The sequence below is a fragment of the Orycteropus afer genome, unplaced genomic scaffold, assembly GCF_000298275.1.
Source record: "Orycteropus afer afer isolate SDZICR_OR568_19922 unplaced genomic scaffold, OryAfe1.0 scaffold00078, whole genome shotgun sequence".
In the NCBI taxonomy this organism is placed as follows: domain Eukaryota; kingdom Metazoa; phylum Chordata; class Mammalia; order Tubulidentata; family Orycteropodidae; genus Orycteropus; species Orycteropus afer.
In genome coordinates this window covers 4,798,166-4,822,924 of record NW_006921665.1, presented here as the reverse complement: position 1 = coordinate 4,822,924, position 24,759 = coordinate 4,798,166, and the positions used below count along the sequence as shown (strand labels likewise).

Genomic DNA, 24,759 nt, shown 5'->3' with positions numbered 1-24,759 from the left:
ATATATCATGTTGACATCCAAAAATAAGTGGATGAAGACAGAAACTTTATCACATCTTCCTACAGTGGATCAGGATCCGCTTTTGCCTCACACACTCCAGTTTGGTTGCCTTTGCAGAAATAAGCCACTGTACATTGATGGAACTCTTTGCCATGATGACAGTGTGCTTGTTTACACCATCATCAGTTTCACTTACTGGTCCTCCCCTGACTTTCAGTTAAAAAAACAATTTCATTCATCAATTCAGTAAGTAGTTTGGGGGAAGACATCGACTATATGTAGGATACTCTGCTGGACTCTGGGAAGAATGTGGTACTCAGTAGAGACAGGGGTCCCTGTCCTCTTGGGGTTCATATTCTAATGGAAGAAACCAAATAGAAAAGGAAACTACTGTGGTACATGTAATATATGTGGTGTGTGTGATCAGTTCTGTGCTAGGGGGTGCACTGATGAAGGCACTGCTGAGTACAGACACCCAGAGCAGATGGGATGGGGAGATTGTTGGGAAAGGGTCACAGAATTCTTCCAGGAGGAAGTGACTTTTAACCTGAGAACTGAAGGATAAGTAGGAGCCAGGTGAAAAGGGGAAGTTGTTGTTAGGTGCCATCAAGTTGGTTTTGACTCATAGCAATCCTGTATACAACAGAACAAAACACTGCCCTGTCCTGCGCCAGCCTCAAAGTCATTACCAGGCTTGAGTCCACTGTCGCAGCCACGGTGTCATTCCATCTGATTGAGGGTCTTCCCCTTTTCCACTTTACCCAGCATGATGTCCTTCTCCAGGGACTTGTCCCTTCTGACAACATGACTAGTGTTTGAGAGATGCCTTCTGGCCATTCTTGCTGCCCAGGAGCATTCAGCTACACATCCTCCAAGACAGATTTGTTCTTTCTTCTAGCAGTCCATAGTACATTCAATATTCTTAACCAGCACACCACAATGCAAACGCATCAATTCTTCTGCTGTCTTCTTTATTCACTGTCCAGTGCTCACATGCATATAAGGCTATTGAAAATACCATGGTTTGGGTCAAGTGCACCTTAGTCTTCAAAGTGACATTTTTGCTCCTTAACACTTTAAAGAGGTCTTTTGCAGCAGAATTGCCCAATGCAATATGTCATTTGATTTCTTGACTGCTGCTTCCATAGATGTTGATTGTGGATCCAAACAAAATGAAATCCTTAACAACTTCTATCTTTTCTCCATTTATCATGAAGAGAGGTGGATATTCTAGATGCAGAGGCCCTGAGGTAGGAGGAGAGGAGCTCCCTATCACTATCCCCCAACCCCCTGCCACTCCCATTGTGGGACAGAGATGAAGACAGCAAACCCCACCTTTTCCTGAGAGCCTCTTCACCTGTGTAATTCAGCATTTCTTCTCCAGCCTTGAGCTTGGCTGGAAGGAAAGGATAAGATTGTCAAGGTGGGTAATACTCTGCAGTACTCTGGAACACTCTACATAATGCCCTCTCTGTAGATCATCCTTTGTAGGCCTTCTCCTGCATTTTTGAAGCTGACATGAATTGTTCCCCAGAATACTGCTCTTTTCCCTCACAAATCATCCCATATTATGTGTGGTTGTACAGTCTCCATCTAACCCAGTGCTTTTCAACTGGGGCAGTTTGCTGCCCCACCACCACTATCGGGGGATGCTGGCAATGTCTGGCAACATTTTTTGATGGTCACAGCTTGGAGGTGGTGCTCACATCTAGTGGATAGAAGCTGAGGATGCTGCTGAGTATCCCACAATGCACAGGACGGTCCCACACAATAAAAAATTACCAGACCCAAAATGTCACTAGTGCTGAGGTTAAGAAACTCTTGTCTTGCCCACTGGCCACCTTGGTTAGTGTTGACCTGGTTACTCATGACCAAACATGGCTCTGTTGGTGGCAATAGGGGTTGCTATGGGGATAACTACTAAGTAAATTTAATCATTTGATAAACTCACATCATATACCTGAAGCACAAAAAGTGTCCCGGAACCTTGGTTTTAGATTTTAAATTTGTCCTTAATATACTTGATTATTCCCCTTACTGTTTGAATTTTGCTGCTGGATTAAGCTATACTAATCATATTCTCCAAGAACCTGATTAGTGAAAAGTTGAATAAAAGGGAGAGAAAGCTTTTTACTTCTAATTAAATTTATGAAATGATACTGCCTCCTTCAGCCCCAGAATTCAAAGGTGTCAGGTTTTTTGAGCTCTTTGTTAAAAACAACTGGTCATTAAATCATTTAATTTTATGTTGGTGTTGATTTGTCTGTGCGAGTGTATTTACAATGGAACTTTGAATATGGTTTTGCTCCAGTAGCACGATAAGAATACAAAGAAAATCACCTTTATCTTGCAGAGTCATGAATTGCCTTCCCAGGGCCACTGTCTCTGCGCTGCAGAAGCAGGGCCTAGAGACCTGAAGGGATAGGGTGTTTGCCAGGGGCTCCCCAAGCGACCTACACTCCAGCTGCCTCTGCATGAAATGTTGTCTGTGAGAAACTGATCTAAAGAAAGGCTTCATTCCTTTGTGGAAGTTACAACATATTAGACCATTACATGTATGGTGGGAACATGTCTGCCCAGTGTCTGGAACAGAATCCAGGCCCAAGCATCTCTGTTGGAAGCATAGCAAGTCCAGATTAGAATATCTGCACCTTTGTTACCATTAAAAAGAAAAAAACACTAGTAACTAGCTCAGGAAAACCTTTAAAGAGTAGGTTTAACCATATGAAATTGCCAATTGTTGATTATTTATAGAAATGGCAATTACATATAGTTCACCTAATATGCATAGTAGATGAGGTGCTCGAAAGTGCATGTTGAATGAGTGAATCAAACAAATTAGTGAATATGAAGAAAACACCATAGTCTCAGTTCTCAGCATGCATTACATCTACCTCAGAGAGAAAACTGAGAAGACTCTCCAGTTTCTTTTTCCTTTACATTTGAGCTTCCCCTAAGCAGTGATATCCTTGAAAGGGGCCGCTCCCGGTGTCTTACTCATTTAGTCTGAGAAGGAGGCCGGGGACCAGGGAAGTGAAGGGGCTCCCCATCGCCTGGGGCCAAGTATCCACTCCTACAAGGGTAGAACAGTTGAGGACTGGACATAACAAGTCACAATTGGTCCTGCTTTCTGGCAAATTGAAAAGTCATTTCTAGAAGTAAGCAAATATTATTTTGTTCATCTAACAAAATTATAAATTAATCCTCTTTCTTTTCAGTTCCAAAAATACCCAAGAGACTTTGTAGAGAAATTATGAAGAACAACAACAGTCCTAAAAATGCATGGAAAAAGTGTCCCTTACCAAAACACCAAAAACCAAAACCACTGCCTTGGAGTCAATTCTCACTCAATAGCGACCCTGTAGGACAGAGTAGAACTGTCCCCAGAGGGTTTCTAAGACTGTAAATCTTACAGAGACTGTAAATCTTACAGAAGCAGACTGCTACATCTTTTTCTCCTGCAGAGTGGCTGGTGGGTTTGCTGACCTTTTGGTTAGCAGCCGAGCATTTTAACCACTGTGCCACCAGGGCTCCCACCCTTTTCCAAAGTATGATATTTTGAATCTGGTAGGATGGAGAACTATAAGGTCAAAGGATACAGTAGCCTCTGAATATTTTTTCTCAGCCACAGTTTTGTTGGGCCCCTCTTTAGAAAACTCCACTTAAGAAAAACCAGACTTCCAGAATGTTTCTTGGTATGTAGTTTACTCCATTTCAGAGAGTTCCATGGCATCTCAGGAAGGTTTGTTCTTTACATCAAAAACTCCCAAGGCATTCTTAAATGATATGACTTGATTCACAAAAATTTAAGACTGTTAAAAAAAAAAAAAAACTCTGGTGGTGTAGTGCCTAAGGCGTTTGACTGATCACTAGAAGGCTGGCAGTTCAAACCCACCAGCCACTCCTCAGAAGGAAGATTGGGCAATCTATTTCGGTAGAGATGCTGCCATAGAAATCCAAGGAGGGGTTGCTATGAGTCGAATCGACTTGACAGCAGTGAGTTTGGTTTAGTGTAAAAAAAATGAGAATCAGCTATAAAATTCTTGTGTCAGTGTAACTTTCTGTTAAGCATACTTCCTTTTAGATACTACCATGTTACTACTTTATGATATCAACAGAGTGTGTGTGTGTGTGTGTGTGTGTCAGAGAAAAAGATGTGCAACGAGAGAGGCAGAGAGATAAAGAGGCAGGGAGAGAGAAAAAGAAAGTAGAAAAGAAAGGCAGAGAGCCAGAGAGAGTGATTCACAGGTAAATGCCTATATAGAGTTGCTATGAGTTGGAATTGACTTGTTGGCAATGGGTTTAACATGCCTATGTCTGTAGCTTGGTAACAATGCTTTGAATGGTGAGGTCAGGGTGTAGGCAGAAAGCAGATAAATACCACCCCATAAAAGATTCTGGTGAAGGCTGACAGCTGGTGTTTCCACATCTGCCTGGCACATAGTTTCAGAGTGATGTTGCAAGCCTCAAAAGAGGAAATATCCATTTCTTTGACTCAGCCCATCATAACTGAAAAAGTTGGGCAGATCCTTCTCTTGATGTAGTTGCTTCTAACTCTAAGCCAGGTGGGGGTAAGGCACTTTATTTAATCTGCTGCTTTTTCATGAAGGAAAGTGTTGCATTCAGGGAAAGTATTAAACAACTGATCCCTCTGTTTTCCCCTTAAATGTCCTGTGCTGTCCCTTCACTTATCTGGATCCCTGTCACCATGCAGCCATGCACTCTGATCCAATCCACTTAGTTGTGTTCCCAGTCCCACCAGGAAGAAGGAAACAGGCTGATATGGATGGGGATGGAAAGATGCAGAGATGCTCCCCACAGATTATTAGTTGAATTGAGATCCTACATGGCACTGGGCACATTGAGGACACTGAGGATCCAGGAAGATGAAGTGACTTTGCCAAGGTCAATTCTTCAACCTTTTGGCTACTCCTCTTTTCAGTGGGACCATTTGAGAAGAGCAGCCCTGCCATCTCAGAGATCCCCTGGGTGGTACAAAGGGCTAATGTACTACTCGGCTGCTAACTGAAAGGTTGGAGGTTTGAGTCCACCCAGAAGTGCCTTAGAAGAAAGGCCTGGTGATCTACCTCCAAAAAATTAGCCATTGAAAACCCTGTGGAGCATAGTTCTACTCTGACCCATGGGGTCACCATGAGTCAATGTCAAAGGGAACTGATTCACTGATCCATCCCAGAGTCTCAGAACTAGCTACCCACTTCCAAATAATCCTTTGAAGAGATGGGGGATTGGGTTCCTCTTTCCTTATGTGGTTCCTCACTTTTGGGATGGCCATGGGAGTTTGTAGCTATTAGGAAGGACTCCTTTGCTGCATACTTTGAATGCACATGCCAAAGATCGAGCTGGCCTGCCATAACTTTCATTCTTTGTCCCCCTGTCCATGGACCAATTTTCCAGAGATGCAGCCTTGCCAGAGATGCCCTTGTTCTGTGCCCACACAAGGACATGTGCTGCTATAGCTTTTCAATGCTCATTCCTGGCCTCTGCCAGAAAAACATGGCACCCATATATTCTAATATTGAGCTTCTCTACGAGTTCAGTTTAGTATTTCACTCCATTTCTAAGAAAATTTAGAGACGTTTTATTTTCCTGTAGGCCACCTGCCCATCCAAAAACCCAAATTCACTGCCATCGAGTCAGTTCTGATTCTTAGCACCCCCCATTGGGTTTCCAAGGCAATAAATCTTTACAGAAGTAGATTGACCCATCTTCCTTCCATGGAGAAGCTGGTGGGTTTGAACTGCTAACCTTCTAGTTAGCAGTCAAATGCCTCAGGCACTGTGCCACCAGAGCTAGGAAGATATTTATTCAGGGGTACAGGGGTCAATATAATTGTATCCTGGACCCTTATGGAAACTAAGAAACAATACAGTATGGTGATTCAGAGCATGGGTTCAAATTCCCAGCTCAGCCACTTACTAGCTGTGTGATCTTGGGCAAGATACTTCATTTCTTTGTGCTTCAGTTTCCTCATATATATAAAAAAGGAGATGATGATAACAATGCCTTGCAGATAGTAAGCAGCAATAGACACTAGCTTTGTTGTTTTTGGAGACAAAAGGCATTTATGCCACAATGAATTCTATCCAGTGGCTTCCTGCTTTCTTTGCATTAAACCAGACAGCAGGTGAACTGTGTGCCTTTTAAGGGCTATCAGAAGATGTGTGTTTATAGATTAAGGACAAGTTCCCTTAAAGCTTATAGATACCTCATTTCAAGATTTACCCTACTCGCTTGTGGACAAACCATGGTCCCCTTTTCCCATAAACAGAAAGCCCACTCATCAAAACAAGCAGCTCTTAAAAACATCTTCCCTGTGCTCACTGCATAGGCTGTAGCCCTCTTTGGACTTGAGTCCACATTCCAATCTGCAGACTCCTGGTGGGTGTGGAGAAGCTGCCCCCGAGTTTCACACGGCTGATGGTGGGGGGTACCCACAGGGAAAACTGAATGTGCGAGGCTTTTAAAGGTCACCTCTATGGACGGTGTTGGCAGGCCCATGTGGTGTGCCACAATAAACCTGTCACAAATGCCTTGAGTCACTGGGTCTTTTCTTTCTCAGTTCTGCATTCTGTGGCCTTGTGTTCTCTTGCCAGCAAAGAATGGGACGGTCGGCCCTCAACATGCCAGCAGCTGTTTTTTTTAAGCAATCATGCAGTTTGGACAAGGAACATGTGCTGCAAGGGGGGCCCCATGGTGCCATCTCCAGAGCAGCTGCCTCAAGTCCAGTGAGAGACTCTGGGAGGTTAATTCTCTCCCTGCCCCTCTGCGTACACCAGGAGACGCCGCTTAGGACCAGAGCTTTGGGAAGCTGCCACTGTGTTTGCCAGCCCTCCAGCCAAGCCTGAGCCCTGCAATCTGCCTAGCAGAGGAGGCCAAGCCAGGATGCCCCTTTCCTCTCTGGGGTGTTACCTTGGAGTCCTGAGGCCCCACGGGAAAAAAGCCTTCAGATACTGCCCTCCACTGACGTGATATCCAGTTGAACCCTCATCCCATCTCGTCTCAAGGGCAGGAGTACATCTGTCAGTTCTCTTTCGTTCTCTGTGTCTCTTTCTCTCTCTCTCTCTCTATTCTGGACATTGCCTGTGAGGCAAAGAGGCACCCAGCCTACCCAAGCCAGCAGCCTTTATCCTAAGAATATCAGCTGAGGGCTGTGGAATTGCACTGGCGATTGGGCTGAGCTCAGCGCAACAAAAGCAGACAGGAGGCCGGCTCTTGTGGAGCTTGTAGGAGAGTGGGGAGACAATCAGCAAACAAATAAAAAAATCATTTCTACCAAGGATGAATGAGATGGGACAGAACGTAACTAAGGGCCAAGGTGATGGCACATGGATGGCCTGGGAAGGCCTTTCTGAAGAAGTGACATGAAGTAGAGACCTAGATGCAGGGGAGGAGATGGCATGCAAAGATGAAGGGGAAGAGCATTTTAAGCTGAAGGAACAGCACGTGCAAATGCTGTTTGGATGGCAGTGGTCTTCTAGCTGGTCTCTCTGCAAGTGTGCTCATCTTTCAGCCTTGTCTCCATACTGCAGCCAGAGAACCATATCAAAACTACAAAAAAACTGGCCAAGGCCCTACTACCACTAATAGTTGTTGTCGAGTTCATCTCAACTCATGGCAATCCATGTGTGTCACAGTAGAACTGTGCCGCATGGAGTTTTCAATGGTTGATTTTTTGGAAGTGGATTGCCAGGCCTTTCTTCCAAGGCACATATGGGTGTGGACTTGAACTGCTAACCTTTTGGCTAGCAGCCAAGTGCATTAACTATTTGTACCACCCAGAGACTCTGATTAATCCTCTGCCTCTGCTTATAAACATCCTGTGGGGTCCCGGTCCTGGTGGGATAAAGACCCAAATCCACCTGGTCTGCAAGGCCCTGCCTGATCAGCTTCTTTATTCTCCGACCCACCTGACAGCCCTCTTTCTTCTCTCTCCTCATTAATGTTTATTTGGCCTAATTTTGTAACACAGCTTAGTCATCACTTCCTCAAGGAAGCCTTCCTGAGCTTCTGACAGAACCATCAACTAGGTGGCTGCTATCATCAAGCACCCAAAATATTGCAGGTAAAGGGATGAATGGGGCTCCAGCTTGTAGGAGGGGATGCTGGCTGGTGGTGAGGTAAAGGCCTGGGTGAGGATGGTTCCAGAGCTGGTCTCCTGGGTCTGGTCCAGAGTTCTTTCTTATTCTTCCTGATGCCTTTTGAGTCACTGTCACACACTTTCACAAAAGTCCAGGCTTCTGTTCACCAACAGCTTTCCAACTGGCCCTCTTAAAAACCATCTCCATTGACCTCCAAACCCCTTGATGAAAAGGTCCACTTTCATCATCTCCAGGCCCAAACACACACCCGCCCCACTGTGGCATTCCTGGGCCCAATGTCAGGAAAGCAGTGAGGGGTGTGCAGAGAGCTGGACACAGAGCCTTTCCCGTCTCACTAATGGTGTAACTCAATCTCCCACACCCTCTGCCGTAGAACAGATGATCATATGTCTTCCTCCCTGGGCTGTTGTGTGCCTGCATGTCCTATCTGGGAGTGGTCCAAGAGCTTAGGCGCATAGACACCCCCCTCCCTCCATCATCCAGCCCCACCCTACCTGTACAGTGTTGTCCAACTCAGAACTTTTCCTCTAGTCCCCACAGCCTCCTTACTACCTTTCAAGGATTCTGGTGTTTAGTTTAAGTCATTGATGTGCCCCAGCTGGAAATGTCCTCACCCCATCTTCCCCACCTCTCTGGTCATGCTCACCGTCACCACCTGCTTTCTCTGCCATCCTCTCCAGTGCCATTCACGGGCCATGACTCAACTCTTTTCAAAACTCCTATCCGTATTTCATCCATAAAAGTGTCTGCAGAGAGACTGATACATAGATAGGCAGCTACTCTCCCTAATTATACTGTGAGCTCCTTGGGAACAAGGCCCATTCCTCACTGTTATACCCCCATTAAGCCTGCATAGTAACAGCACTAATGAATAGTGATTGGAGCTCACCGTGTATAGCTTATATATTGTGGGAAGCCATTTTTCCTTCTAGGCTATAAACTGGCCGGCAGGGTCTACGTAGCACACTGGCACATCCCCCATGCTGTCTTGCTTACTCGTTGCTCCTTACAATGTTTCAGTCTCCAGTTGTTCCACAGGCTCAGTCCTTCCCCACAACTGGATTGTGAGGGAGAGGATCCATCACAGTGTTCATTCTCCCTCTGGACGTGGCCTGGAACCCAGCACAAGATCTGTGCTTGGGGCACCATTGTTTGAAAATAAAATTCACATTCAAAGGTCCCTGAAACAGGAAATGAGCTTATTAATCAAAGGAATTACTTGTCTTAATTCTTTTTTTATTTATATTTTTAAAAATGTATATAACAAAACATTGGCCAATTCAATAATCTTTATATGTATCATTCAGTGACATTGATTATATACATCATGCTGTGCAGCTATTATCACTATCCTTTTACAAACTAATCCACTATTATTGCACAGAAACTCAGTGTCCCCTAAGTGATGACTCCACTTTCCCCCTGCTTCCCATCCCCAGTAGGTAAAAGCTAATAAGCTTTTACCTCTATGCATATGCCCATTCTAGAGATTTCATATAAGCAGAAACATACAATATTTGCCCTTTTGTATCTGACTTACTTCACTTAGCAGCATGTTATCAAGATTCATCCATATTGTAGCATGTATCAGGACTTCATTTCTCTTTATGGTTGAGTAATATTCCATCGTATGAATAGACCACATTTTGTTTATCTGTTCACCTGTTGATGGGCATATAGGTTGTTTTCCACCTTTTGGCTATTATGAATATGCTGCAGTGAACATTGGTATTGTTGTAATTCTTATAACTATCTTCAGTACTATCTATGTATTTATTTGGTTTTCTGTGTCTCCCCACCCTCACTAGACTATGAGGTCTTTGAAAGCAGAAACCTGGGCAGATCTATGCAGCTGCTAAAAATGAGTGGAAATGTCACTGCTCAGGTTGTCTCATATTCCAAGAGGGTCATTTTGCCAAGTTAGAAGAGACTCCAGGGGATCAGGCTATTCTCAGAGGCATATGAAGAAAGTTCAGTTGGATGAGAAGTAAACCTGCCTCTCTAGGCTGCCTGGAGTTGATCTGAGCAGTGGAGCTGGTCAGCCAAGGGTCATTTGCAGAAAAGACTTGGCTGCCTTGGCCTACCCTGGCCCTACCAGCCCCTGATAACCCCAGGCTCCAAGAGCAAGCAGGTGCTCTCAGCCAGGTCTTACAGTAATTTACCAGGACAGAAATGGATATTGAGCAACCTAGGCTCACCCTTTGAAAAGCTAAGGGGTTTCCTGTGATTCTCCATTTCCCAAGACATCATGACCACAGGTTTTATTCTTGATAGAGAAAGAAAGTCCCTGTATGTCTCTGGACACCACTGTTCCATCCATAAAACAAGGAAGTTGAGTGGAGTGACCTTTCAAGCCCAGGAGTTAAGAGTTAGGTGGCAGTAGTTTGGCTTCTTTGTGGCTGCGGGGTGGGGGGTGAAGAGCAACCTGGAACTGGACATCTGGAACTGGGCTCTGGGCTGTAGGATGCTTTAGATGGACGCATCTGATAGTTTCAGTCACCAGGCCCCTTGAATAAGTTATCTTGGCCTGGATTTAGCTCAGCACTTTAGGCAAGTTTCATGGTACATATGCCTGGACAATCTAGTTTCAAATTTTCTCTCCCTTTGCACACAGTAGCCCACACCAAGCATCTTGATTTTCAGGAAGTCTTCCCACAATCGAGTGGTCCTGACTCTTGTGGGTTTTTGGTTTTTTTTTTAATTGTGGTAAATATATATGTAACAAAACATTTGCTTTTTCAACATTCTTTACATATATAATTCAGTGACATTAATTACATTCGTTGTGCTGTATAATTGTCAGCACTATCCATTTCCAAACTTTTGCATCACCATTAGCAGAAGCTCACTGTCCCCTAAGCAATGACTCCTTCATTCCCCTTCCTCTGGCTGCCCTTGGTAACCACTAATAAACTTTGGTCTCTAAATACTTGCCTATTCTAGATATTTCATATAAGTGGGATCATAAGGTATTTGTCCTTTTATGTCTGACTTATTTCCCTCAGGGAGCTCTGGTGGTGTAGTGCCTAAGGCATTTGATTGCTAACCAGAAGGTTGGTGGTTCAAACCCACCAGCCACTCCTTGGAAGGAAGGTTGGGCAATCTACTTCTGTAGAGATACCACCTTGGAAGTCCAAGGAGGGGTCGCTATGAGTTGGATTGACTCAATAGAATGAGTTTGATTTTTGATTTTTTTATTTCATTCAGCATAATGTTTCCAGAGTTCATCCATGTCATAGCATGTAGCGGGATATCATTCCTCTTTATGGCTGAGTAATACTCCGTCTTATGTGTGTACCACATTTTGTTTATCCATTCGTCTGGGGATAGACTTTTAGGTTTTCCCCCTGTTGGCTATTATGAATAGTGCTGTAATGAACATGGTATACAAGTATCTGTGTGTGTTCTTGCTTTTGATTCTTTTAGGTCTATACCAAGAATGGAACTTCTGGATCATAGGGTATAGTGAGCCTTACTCTTGGGTGCACATGGAGACCACCTGGGGAGCTCTTCAAACTATAGGCACCTGGGTCCCACCCTAGAGAGTTGGTTTAACTGGTCTGGAGCGCAGCAGGAACATTGGGCGTTTTAAGTGCTCCTTAGGTGATTCCATGTGCAGCCAAACTTGACCCACACACATCTGCCTCAGCAACCTTCCTGAACTACAGTCAAAAACTTCCCTAGCTCACTAACCAAAGGCTGAAATCACTCACTCAGCCTTTAGAGCCTTCTCTACCGGACTGCCCTCCCTTCCCAACAAGGCCAGAAAGCAGAGTGGTGTAGAGCACAAATTCAAGGCTTGGGTTCCTTCTATCATTGATTAGCTGAGACTTTGGCAAGTTACTTAACTTCTCTGTGCCTCACTTTCCTCATCTGTTCAATGGGGGATGATAACAGTGGGTACCTCATAGGATTAATTGTGAAGAATCAGTTTATATATGTAAGTGCTTGGAACTGAGCCAGCACACAGTGCCAGCTCTCTGTTGACTGTTACCCCAGCTCTGCTTCCGCACCACTCCCCATGCCCTCGATATTCCCCTAGTGAAGCCCGACTCACATTCTTCCCCATCTACAAAATATGCCCAGATCCATCTTGTCAAAACTATATTCCCTCATGTTGTTGTTGTTGTTATATGCCGTCGAGTCGGCCCTGACTCATAGCGACCCCTTCTTGGGTTTCCGAGGCAGTATCACTATGGAAGTAGGATTGCCCAACCTTCCTTCCAAGGAGTGGCTGGTGGGTTTGAACCGCCAGCCTTCTGGTTAGCAGTCAAGTGCTTAGGCACTATGCTACCAGAGCTCCTTCATATTCCCCCTAAAAAAAAAAAAAGAAAGTATTTGGATGGCTATTATAATACCTAAATCCTTTTTTTGGCGGGGGCGGGGAGTGGTGGTAACTGGACAAGCTGATTTAAAAAAAAAAAAATTGTGATTTGGGTGAAAGTTTACAGATTAAATTCATTTTCCATACAGCATTTCATGTACATTTTGTTTCATGACATTGACTGCAATTCCCCACAGTATAACAGCTCTCTTCCCACTTCCTCCCTGTAGTTTCCTCTTCCCTGTATAACATCTCAATCTGCTTTGTGTACCTGAAGGGTGTATTTACAGCAGCTATTAAGGACTCCTAAAATACAGCAGGATAGCTCCTATCAAAAGCATGCAACAAGCCGGAGCAAAAACAAGGGTGGTGACATAAATGATGCCAGGAATGAGCTAAAAATGCATACCATAAGGGCATGTAACATCATGTTAGGAATTCCAGCATCAGTTATAAAGCTATGAATGGCATGCCTTTTCACTTACTTTTTAAAAATTTTCTAACTCTTATGGAAACTTAAAAGATGATGTATCCCTGAGAATAATTTGATTTTCATCACTTCTCAACAGACATTAAACTGCCTGGCACCCATGTAGGCTAGATTCCCCGTCTTGGGAGAAAATTAAGCTCTGGAAGCTGTGCTGACACTGGAAGCTTCTGGGCAACAACTGAGTGGAGCTGAGTGGAAGCCCCAAGATGGACCCAGCTAGTAGTGTCCCCAGGACATGGGATGCCTGAGCTCAGCTGGACATAGGCAGAGGGGTCTTTGGTGCCATTGGGTGGTGTTTACCCACCTCTACCACAGGCCTGGATGTCATGCTTGGTAAGGTGGAGGGTCGATGAAAGAGGGGAACGCCTACAAGATGGATTGACATGGTGACTGTGACAATGGGCTCAAGTATAGCAAGGATCATGGAATTGGCGCAGGATCGGGCAGTTTTTGATTCTGCTGTGCATAGGGCCACTATGAGTTGGAGACGACTCAATGGCACCTAACAACAACAACAACAACCACAGGCATTGATGCTGCCTAGCTGCTCTATAACCCCAAACCCCAAGCCCGTTGCTGTCAAATTGATTCTGACTCATGGAGACCCCATGTGTGTCAGAGTAGAACTGGACTCCACAGGGTTTTCAATGGCTTGTGATCTTTCAGAAAGAGATCAACAGGCCTTTCTTCTACATCACCACTGGGTGGATTAGAACTGCCAACCTTTCAGTTAGAAGCCAAGGGCAGACTGTGCCAGGCTTCTCTATACCCCCATAAAAATTGAGTCTTAAGGGTTTGCAACTCTGAGATCTCAAAGACTGATAACAAACAGATGTGGTTCGGCAAGGATCAGTCTGGATGGAATGCCAGGACCTCCAATAGAACACAGGCTCCTGAAGGACAGGGACTAGGCCTGTCCCAGTCACCCCTGAGGCCCAGTGCTTAGTGATGAGTACTTCATTGCTTAAAGGGATTTCAGGTACCTGCTGAAGGGTGGAGGGGGAGAGAGAGTTCTTTCACCAGAGGACCTTCTTTCATAATGGTTACACCTATTGTGGGCTTCCCCTGCTTTTCCTACATGAGAGACACCCCCACGTGCACCACTCTGCCCAGAATGTTGAGGGGAGTGCACTTAGGTCACTTTCCCCAGGAGAGTTCAATTTGGCCTTGGGGCAGTGGGCACACCTATAGGAGAGATTAGGGCCATGAGACCCCATTTCCAACATTTACACCAACTCTAAATTCAGGAGAAGCCTTCAGTATAGACAGTTCCAAGAGCTCAGTTAACATATATCCTGCTGACCCAAGGTCAAAGCCAATAGATTTGGGCTGAATGTCCCCAGAAACACTGGTATATTCTTTCCCTTAAAGATGGAAAATCATTCACCAAGCTTCCATATTGCTGGATGGTACAAGCTGTTACCCTTGGTCCCTCCACAGTTTCTGTGCTCTTGATTTCAGCATCGGGATCTCCATAATCTGCTCCCCTCCTACATCCCACCTGTTGTGGATTAAATTGTGCCCCCCTTGAAGTCTGTTGAAATCCTAACACTTGTACCTATAAATATGACCTTATTTGGAAATAAAGTTTTTGAAGATGTCATCAGTTAACACAAGATCATATTGGAGTAGGGTGCATCCAAACCACTTGTGTCTTTATAAAAGAGGAAAAGAGACACAGAGACACGGAGAGAGAGGAGGGACAGCCACAAGACAGCAGAGGCAGATACAGCTACAAGCCAAAGAACGCCAAGGATTGCTGGGAGCCACCAGAAGCTAGGAGACAGGCTTAGAACAATTTCTCTCTCAGAGCCCTCAGAAGGAATCAAGATGGCTGTACCCTGATTTGGACTTCTACCCTCCACAACTCTGAGATAATAAATTTCTGTTATAAGCTACACACTAGGTAGTACTTTGTTTTGGTAGCCTAGGAAACCAATATACCACCTTACCTTCTGTATTGGTTACCTATTGCCACTCTGACAAGAATATACCACAAATGGAATGGCTTGAACAAACAGAAGTTTATTCTCTCACAGTTTAGAGGCTGTAAGTCCAAGCTCAAAGTGCCAGGCTCTAGGCCTGGGTGAAAGCCCCTCAGCCTTGGGCTTTAGCTCTGTCTCCAGCTCCCAGCCTACTGGAGCTAGAGGCATTTTTTCACTCAGACAGCTGCTGGCTGCTGAGGCTGACAAGCCCAAGGTTGACAAGTAAAAAGGCACAGTCCCAATGTTACCAAACCACACAGCAGGCCATTAATTCAAGTTCTTTGAAAGCCCCAAGGTCAGCAGAGCATGGCAGGCTGCTGAACGATATGGCTACATGCAGGGTCCAAGCATGCCATAAGCTAGAGACCATTCCCAAAGCTGTTTCTTATACACGGGAAGCAGACCACATACCCAAAGCAGCTACTCAGCTGCTCCAATAGATTCCACCATGGAGTTGATTACCAATCTCACCATGGGGAATAACTACATTCAGCTGCCCAGCCACTCAACCAGGCCCAGCCAAGTTGACACACAAACTTAACCACCACACCTTCTCAGCATCTGTGCATTTAACTTGCACCCTGGGCATAATGGTCCATCTTCCTTGGCCATATGAACTTCTTCATGGAACCCTGTTCCCCTCAGGATGAAGAGTACCTACTTCTCTGAATTCCTTCAGTTCCTATATTGGTATAACTTGCTTAGCCTATTATTTAATGCTTGGTATTTCTACTTTTCATGTTGAGTCTCCTCTAAGGTTGTGAGTTTCCTTCAGGACAAGAATAGTATCTTGCTTATTCTCAGTCTCTTGGACTTCATAGAAACTTAATAAATATTTATTGACCAACTTGTTGTATATTTTGGCTCTTTTATAACAGAAACAAGACCTGTTTATTTGCTTTGCTCAGTGGCCAGCTTGCTATGGGGTTTAGTTTGGTTTTAAAAATTATGCTCCTCACTGGGAAGGAAGCTGAATGTTTGGGAATGTGGAGAGAGGTGATATTCACATTTTACCCTAAATACTTCTGTAGCCTTTGAAATCTTCTATTTAATAAGCAAATGTTCATGCATTACTTTTGTAATAAAACTTTTTATTTAAATTATGCTGTTTTTATGAATAACAGTTGGGTGGGGGAGGCAAGACTTTTTTCCTGTAAGGTTTTCCCATACTTTTTTTTCCAGCATACCACACTCAAAGCCTTCCAAATGAGCATCGTAGCTCTCTGCACTTGGTAAATGTGTCTAACTACACAAAATTATAAGGAATGGCACATAGATGAGGAATTTTATGTGGGCTGTAATGGGGGATCATTTTTAACTGCCTGGCGTCATTTGCAATATTATTTCAGCTGTGGGAGAGAATTTTAGTTCATTATAAAAATCTCTACATCACACTGAGATGCCCATGGAAAACTATTCACTGTATTTCATCCTCTTGTTTTTCACTGGGAAGGGAAGTCAGCAAACCATGTTTATCCTGGTACCCAAAGGAGAGAAGGACCACAGCCCTCCACCCCTAAGGAAAATGCTTTCATTAAGATGTCTTTCCCATTTAGCCCACACTGAATAATGGATTTTTTAAGCTCTCTTGTTTTTCTAAATATTAATGTTTCAAAGAATGATACTTTTGAGTTCAAAGTGCCTATTTCAAGTCTTTAATGGTTCTTTGGTCTGGCATTCACTAGTGAGAATTTAAAAACAGCATCCCATGGGTCAGTTTTGTGGCTAAAAAAATGACTTCAAGCCAACCTCATTGGTACATAATGCAGAGATGAGTTTCCCACAAAATCTTGGCTTTCCATTGTGTGCTAGGTCTTGGGGAGGCTATCTTAGCCCATCCTCCATCTCCAGTCAGGCTGGTGGTAGACCTGCACAGGGAAGAATTCATTGAGGAAGGCAGCTCAGATTTCCACAGCACCTGCACCCTGGACCAGCTCAGCTCTTTCAGATCTGACTTGTACGCTGACCCGAAGATTGGAGCTGCCTGGTATAGGAGTCTTGCAGCCTCTTCATGTACCCCCTCCAGGGGGATCAGACCTCTATTTCATCCTGAACTTGCCTGGGCTTTTAGAATTCTTGGACCAGTAGCCCAGATCTGCCCTGGACCTTCTGCTGTAGCTCTGGCTCTGAACTTCTTCAAAATGGCACCATGAAAACTTGCAGACATCGAAGTATTTGTGAAACCCCAAGGAAGCAAGTTCTTGTCATCTTTCCTCACAGAACCTCAGTCATTTTAAATGACTTTTCTGGTCACTTGCACCATCCTTGCTGCCTAGTGGACCTCTTATCTAGTTGTCAGTTTTTAGGAATGTCAGAGCTATTGTGAGTGTCAGTGGGGGTGTTACTGGTATTTGAGGTGGGCAATTCTCTGTCCTGTACATTGTAAGTTCTTTAGCAGTCCTGGCTCAGTCCACTAAATTCTAGTATCATCTCCAATCATTATGATAGTCAAGAATTCACTTGGTGGTGGTGGTGGTGGGGTAAGTACCATTTTCAGCCTGGGAGGGTAGTACCATCCTCAACCTGAAGTAGTGTAATACCACCTTTAGCCTTGATAGAAGTACCACTCATCCTGGAGGAAGCAGTACCCACCCGCCTCAGCCTAAGGAGGATGCAATACCACATTCATCCTGAGGGCGCAGCACCATTCTCAGTCTGGGGGGTGGCTGAGTCCCACCGGACCCCAAGATTCTTAGCTGTAAGCTCTAGAGGGCAAGCATCTCTCCTTTTTTGGTCTTGAATCCTCAGTGCCCAGCACAGTGAGTGCCAGACTTGTGATAGGACATCAATAAATATTTGTTGAAATAATAAATGGGATCTATGAATAGGCTTAAAGAGGGCCTGTGAATCCTTTAATACTGTGTGCAAAATACATGTGTGTATTGTGTGTGTATACACATGTTTTCTGAGGTAAACATGTATTCCATGTATCCATCAAATTCTCCAAATAATTGTGTCCTAAAGGGACATTGGGAAGACTGATCCAATCCAAGTCCATTTTGTCTGCCCAACATGAGGTGAATTTGCGAATGACAACTCAGTACCAATGTTCTCATGCCTGCGTAGAAAGAAACATCTTGAGAAATCCTGAGACTCTGCTTCTGTGGATGTGCATTCAAGCCTCTAAACTGATAGGGCTGCATCCTGCCATTTAATGAGAAATGGCCTTAGTTCTAAGCCCTTGAATTCACTCACAGGAAAGTTTGGTAAAAATAGGGCAGGTTAAGTTTTCCTTCCAAACCAAGTGTTTCCTGGGTGGCGTTCCCAATTAAAGCCATCAGGATTGGTGACATTAATCAGCTTATCATTAGCTTGAGTGCACAGCTGCTCAGTTGAGGCTGGCTGAATTGCACAAGTAAGCAAGCGTGATGTGGTTCCTCTTTCATGGTGCATTGTTGATGCAGCTGTTGTAATAATAGATAATCAGTGTCCCAAGGTGGGAATAGCTGGATTACACCATTGGCACTCCAGACCTGTAGAAGCTCATACTCACCAGTGTGGCCCTGTGGAACTAGAGCCTGACCACACTGTAGTGGCTCTGAGCAAAGTCTAGTGTGGATGCCATCACTGCTGTTTCCTGGCATCTCTTTGACCATATTGGGACCTTCCTGTGGTTGGAGTCCTGTCCCAGCAAAAGAAGCTACAGCATCCAGAAAGAGCAATTAGCCAGGGGAGGGGAAGAAACTGTGGAGCTAAAGTTAACCTCTAGAGTAGTGAAACTTTTGCCAAGAAGTCTGTTATATCATTTACCCCACAGTCCCTTAGTGTCACAAACTGTTAAGTGCTCAAATGTTAGTCAAAATGTTGGTGGTTTGAACCCACTCCCAGGCACCTCGGAAGACAGGCCTGGCAATCTACTTCTGAAAGGTCACATCCTTGAAACCCCTTTGGAGCAGTTCTCTTCTGCATATACAAAGTCACCATGATTCAGAACTCAGTGGCAACTAGCAGCAACAACAAGGATCATTCTATTTGCAGAAGCTTCCGGTACATAGACTAGATCAGTCATAAGCACAGATAACTCCATGAAAATCCCTGATAGCCCAGTGCAAGCTCCTCAAACTTTGTTGTTGTTAGCTGTGGTTAAGTTGCCCCTGGCTCATGGTGACTCCATGCACAAAAGAATGAAATACTGTCTGACCTGTGCCTTCCCCACGATCACTTGCAGATCAGACTGTTATGATCCATAGGATTTTTACTGGCTGATTTTTGGAAGTGGATTGCCAGGATTTCTTCCTAGTCTGTCTTAGCTAGAAGCTCCACTGAAACCTGTTGATCGTCATAGGAACACATAAGCCTCCACTGGTTGTAACTGTGTACAAGGTGCATTGACTGAGAGTCAAACTCAGGTGTACTGCTGAAAGGCAAGAATTCTATCACTGAACCACCCACCAATGCCCCCTTCTCAAACTCCAGTGTGCTTAAAAATCAGCTGGAGAGCTCGTTAAATCACAGATTCTGTAGCTTCCACTCCAGATAATCTATTCAACAGGGGCCTGAGAATTTACGTTTCTAACAAGCTCCCAAGTGATGCTGATTCTGATGCTACTGGTTTGGGGAAACACTTTGACAATTGCTGGTCCACGGCAGAGATTTTCACACTGTGCTCCACTGAGTCTCCTCATGGGGAGAAGACGGGATGACAAAGCAAGTGCACGGGACTCAGCACCACCAGCTATGCCTACACCCAGGGAAGCTCCCAATTTACCTGTTTTATAGATCTGGCTTCTGTGACTTAAAAAACAAAAAATCCATGATGAAAAGAAGTGGGGAGACCACTGGCCTAGAAGAAGTTGTTACATCATGTTCCTGCATCATGAGGAAGACTGTGCCAACAACCCACTGGCTTTCAAACACTCCCAGTAAATAAAACACAAAATAACAAGTGAAATGAGCAGAGTCAAGGGCAGGCACCACCTCCTGTGCCTGTAACATCTCAGGTCAGCATCAGAGAGCGCGGTTCTCTGGGATGGCCAAGGATCCTGGCACCTGCAGCCAAGGAGGTGGTCGTGTACCAGGTGGTCTGCAGGTGGAGAATGTTCTCTATCTCTTTGTAGTCTTGCTTCTCTGATTCACAGGCAGTGCGTCTTGGTCAGGAGAGTTTTCTCATCACAGTTGGGATGTGCCCTGGTTCCCATTCCTATCAGGAGCCTCAGCATAGGCACCTCATCCTACAAAAACTAGCCTCAGGAAATTCTCACGGAATTCAGAATTTCTGGAGCCATAGAGGTAGATGAGTGCCCAAACCCATTGCTCTGAGATAATATTTAAACCTTAAACCAAAAATATCCCGAGTCTTCTTTAAGCCAGACACTAGTTCAGCTTAATTAACAAAGAATGTCTGCCTTGAGCACTGTGCTCTTTTAAAGAACTATCTGTGGGATCACACTGACAACAGCAACTCAAAAGGTTAGGTGGGGAGCTTACAGGGCAGTGAGTTCATGTTAATGGAGGAGGAAAAATTTGGGAAAGGAGGGTGAAAATGGTTGCACAACTTGAAGAATGTAAACAATGTCACTGAATTGTACATGCAGAAACTGCTGACTTGGTTTATGTTTTGCTATGTATATTTTCAACAACAACTAAACAAACCAAACCCATTGCCGTTGAGTTGATTCCGACTCAGAGTGACCCCATAGGGCAGAGTAGAACTGCCTCATAGAGTCTCCAAGACTGTAATCTTTATGGAAGCAGACTGCTGTATCTTCGTCCTGCAGAGTGGCTGGTGGGTTAAAACCACCAGCCTTTCAGTTAGCAGCCAACCACTTAACCACTGTGCCACCGGGGCTCCTCCAACCAGAACATAACAAAAAATAAATAAGTTATTAAAAAATTAAATCAACCTCAGGATAACTGTGGTAGCTATGTTTGTGTGTCAGCTTGTCTGGGCCTGGTTGAGTGGCTGGGAAGCTGGTGGTAGTTATTCCCCATGATGAGACTGGCAATCAACTCCATGGTGGGATCTACCACAAGCAGCTGAGTAGCTGGCTTTGGGATGTGGTCTGCTTCCTGTATTTAAGGAGAAGCTTTGGGAATGGGCTCTAGCCTATGGCACACTTGGACCCTGCATGTAGCCATGTTGTTGCTCAGCAGCCTGCCATGCTCTGCCGACCTTGGGACTTACAATGGACTTAAGTTAATGGCCTGCCATGTGGTTTGGTAACATCGGGACTGTTCCTTTTGACTTGTCAACCTTGGGGCTTCTCAGCCTCAGCAGCCAGCAGCTGTCTGAGTGAAGAAATGCCTCAGGCTCCAGTGGGCTGGGAGCAGGAGGCAGAGCTGGACCCCAAGGTTGAGGGGCTTAAACCCAGCCCCTAGAGCCTGGCACTTTGAGCTTGGACTTAAAGCCTCCAAATTTTAAGAATAAACTCCTGTTTGTTAAGGCCATCCCATTTGTGGTATATTTCTTGTCAGAGTGGTACTAGGTAACCAGAACAATAACCAACAATAGTGGTATAGATTCTGGTCTTGGAGTCAGACTCTCTGGGTTCAACTTGGCTTCACCACTACCTAGCTGAGAGAATTTAAGTGAATCAACCTCTTGCTAGCCTCAGTTTCCTTGTCTGTAAAACGTGGACAACTGTATCATCCAGATGAACATTCATTAAATGCAACCATCTGTGTAAAGCATCCTACCTAGCATGGTATGAACCCTCAGGAAATGTTGTCCAGTTGTTATTAAGTCTTCTCTCATAACATCACTTTAGCACTTTTCACGAAGCAGGAATGTGCCGTCCAACTGGAGTGAGGCCACAGGGTCCAGCAGCCATGAAGCCTGGGGGGATATTCAGTGTGAATCTGTACGAGCTTTCTCAGACTTGGACTAAATTGTCCCCAATGGTTGTGTTTTCCAGGGTGTTCAGACTTACATCTCTTGGATATGTTGACCCCAACTGAAAGAAAACGACAAGGATACATCCACGAACTCATTGTCACAGAGGAGAACTATGTCAATGATCTGCAGCTGGTCACTGAGGTAAAGGGAGCTGTGGGTGACAGTGAGGGGCACTGGCAATGGATGGGGAAAGGAATGGGAGTCCTCTGCAGAGGAATTCTGTGTCTTATTCTGAGCCGGAGAAACTTGCTGGGTGTTAAATTGCATAGATTCTTACCCAAGAGAAGATGGTTCACTTCTCATCCTTGGCCAACTCTGAGTTATATCAACAGAGCGTAAGAGGTCATTCATGCCAAGGAGGAAATGAGCCCCTGAGGAGTTTCATTAAAGGAGATGTGTAGGAGTGTGAATTGGAAGCACAGGTTCTATTCAGAGAAGTTACAGCTCAGCCACCAATAACTTGATGCCATGGAGTAAGTCACATCATCTTCCATGCCCTCAATGTTGGTGTCTGAAAATGGCTACCATGAAGCTGAAATTTCATTATTCCTAGGGCTTTATGTTACCCCTGAGAAAAATGTTTCTCAGAATGGTGATGTTTCCTCTCAGGTATCCATGATCCCTCTGACCTGTTTGATGCCTCATCCTGTCTGTCCTCCAAGGTAGCGATTGAAGGGCCTCAACCACCCTGAATAGCAGGACAATGAGATGCAGGGTTGAGCACCCCTATTTCTCAGGAGGCCTTCTGTCCACATGGGAAGTCACCATATTGGGAAACAAGAGTGTGCAAAGCCAGACTGTAGGGTTACCCTACAACTTGAAATGTACTGTAATAGCTTGGACCATCCTCTCCCCGCCCCCAAAAAAAGTAGTTGTGAAACCATGCCTTATGATATTCTTAACAACCAGGAAAGACACAGGCTGGGCTCTCCACTGTTGGATGGGTATGGGATGATTGGTTGGTGGCCCACAAGGCCACCATTCACACATAGCATTGATGCAAATTAGAAAAAGATGCCCTTTTCTCAAGACATTTGACAGTCATGAAATATACAGTCTAGGATGTCCAGGCTATGAGTGTCACCCACCTTGAATATAGCATCTTTGTGCAGTATACAAAAAGCATAACAACACATTGTGGCCCTAATATATGCCAGGTCCATCATCAGCTCTCAAGGATCAGCCTTAGCCTGGTCAAGATTTGTTTCAAAGGTCCCCATCCCTAAAGAACCTTATGGAAAAGTCCTGCCTCTGGTGATAGACAGTGACCTCCTTGGGGGCAGGGGCTCATTCACATGGTATCCCACTGAGATCTATGATTTACTGCAAGTTGCATACCCACATTGGACTCTGGACGTGGTCACTGAATCCACAGAGAAGAGCTGTACTCACCTCGTGTAATGGGCTGGGTCTACCCAGGGCCCCAGCCCTAGGGGCTGCAGGCAGAGCAAGGGAGTCAGTCACCTAGGAGGCACCTGCTGGGAGTGCTGCTCCTTAGAGGACCTCACTGCAAAGGGCTCGTGGCTTGTCTGTGCTGCAGGGTCTGCAGGGAGGATGAACGGACCACCACACACTTGCACAGGCCTCCCAGCTGTGGATGGGTAGAGTTAACACCTATCGTTTAGATCATTCAGCTGGCCTCCTTGTAAAACTACTCAGACATCTTGGAGGACCCTACCCCAGGCGGAAGAGGGCCATCTGTTTCAGAATTTCTGTAAGAAGAGGGGAGCTTTCACCTTGTAGGCCTTCCAGCCAAGTTGCAGACTCCTTAGTCTTTTCCGTTGCTCTGAACAGATCAGTGTGTGTACGCGTGTGTTTGAGTTTTAAGCCAACTGTTTGCTTTCTGAACTGCTTCATTTTCTGCATCTGTAGATCTTTCAGAAACCCCTGATGGAGTCTGAGCTGCTGACAGAAAAAGAGGTTGCTATGATTTTTGTTAACTGGAAGGAGCTGATTATGTGTAATATCAAACTACTGAAGTAAGCCTTTCTTCTCTAATTACCAGCCAAGCTTTGCTTCCGTGGCGCTTACACATTAGCATCTTGTGTGGTTCGTGTGATCCCTCCCCTGCATGTTCCCTGTATTTCTTTCTGCCTCTTTTGCTCATTTCCACACACTAGCACCATAATCCTTTTTTTTTTTTTTTTTTTTGCCTGAATGCTTTCCGGAAATGCACCCCAAATTCCTTTCTGTGGACAGTTACTTGCCAAGGCATCCCTGTACCTGCTTTTAGTGTGGTTGTAGAATTTCTAGAGCTGTACCAGTTTGGATTCCCAGTGCCCGGCAGGCTCCATCCCCAGTGCAGTGCAGCCCATACCTCCCTCACAGACATGCCTTCCCATGAGCAGGTATTGGTCCACTTGAGACATCCTTGGCTCCTGCACATGGAAAATGGTGGTGGAACCTCTCCCTGTCTAAAGTCAGCTGCAGTGACCTCAGGATAACTTCTCTGAGAAGCTGGCCTGGATTAGATTGTCATGGTGGTTCCTTCCAATTCATATATGTGTGTGTATGTGTGTGTGTGTATATATATATACACACACACACATACATACATACAGGCAGTCTCTGGGTTATAAATTCTAACTTATGTACAAAGCATACTTATGAATCAACCCCTGTAAAGCCTATTATATTAAAAATTTGAGGTACATACAATGGTTTGTAATAACAAATGGGCACTACTTTGTGATGTGCATCAAAACCTTATTACTGTTATTACTGTAATATTATGTTAAAGATGTTTCAGTATATCTGGAAGTGTTTCTTTAATTTTTTAATGCATAGAAAGGTTTTTGTTAACTGGAAAGAGCTGATTATGTGTAATATCAAACTACTGAAGTAAGTTTATACTTAGTATATACTAAGACAAACATTTGATTACTTGATGTTCAATGTCAATTGTACCTAACTGTTCCAACTTACATGCAAATTAGACTTAAAGACAGACTTAGGAGAGGAACTTGGTCATAATCTGTGGTCTGCCTGTTTGTGTGTGTATAGAT

General features: G+C 44.7%; 1 protein-coding gene across 1 annotated transcript in view; it reads left to right on the top strand.

Annotated features, from left to right (window-relative positions):
• The window catches only part of ITSN1 (intersectin 1), a 217,486-nt gene that overhangs the window by 137,745 nt on the left and 54,982 nt on the right, over nucleotides 1-24,759 (top strand). Inside the window, exons 29-30 of the mRNA XM_007941304.1 lie at nucleotides 21,774-21,895; nucleotides 23,627-23,733. Of these exons, the coding sequence (XP_007939495.1) occupies nucleotides 21,774-21,895; nucleotides 23,627-23,733 (229 nt within the window). The remainder of the gene's footprint in view (nucleotides 1-21,773; nucleotides 21,896-23,626; nucleotides 23,734-24,759) is intronic.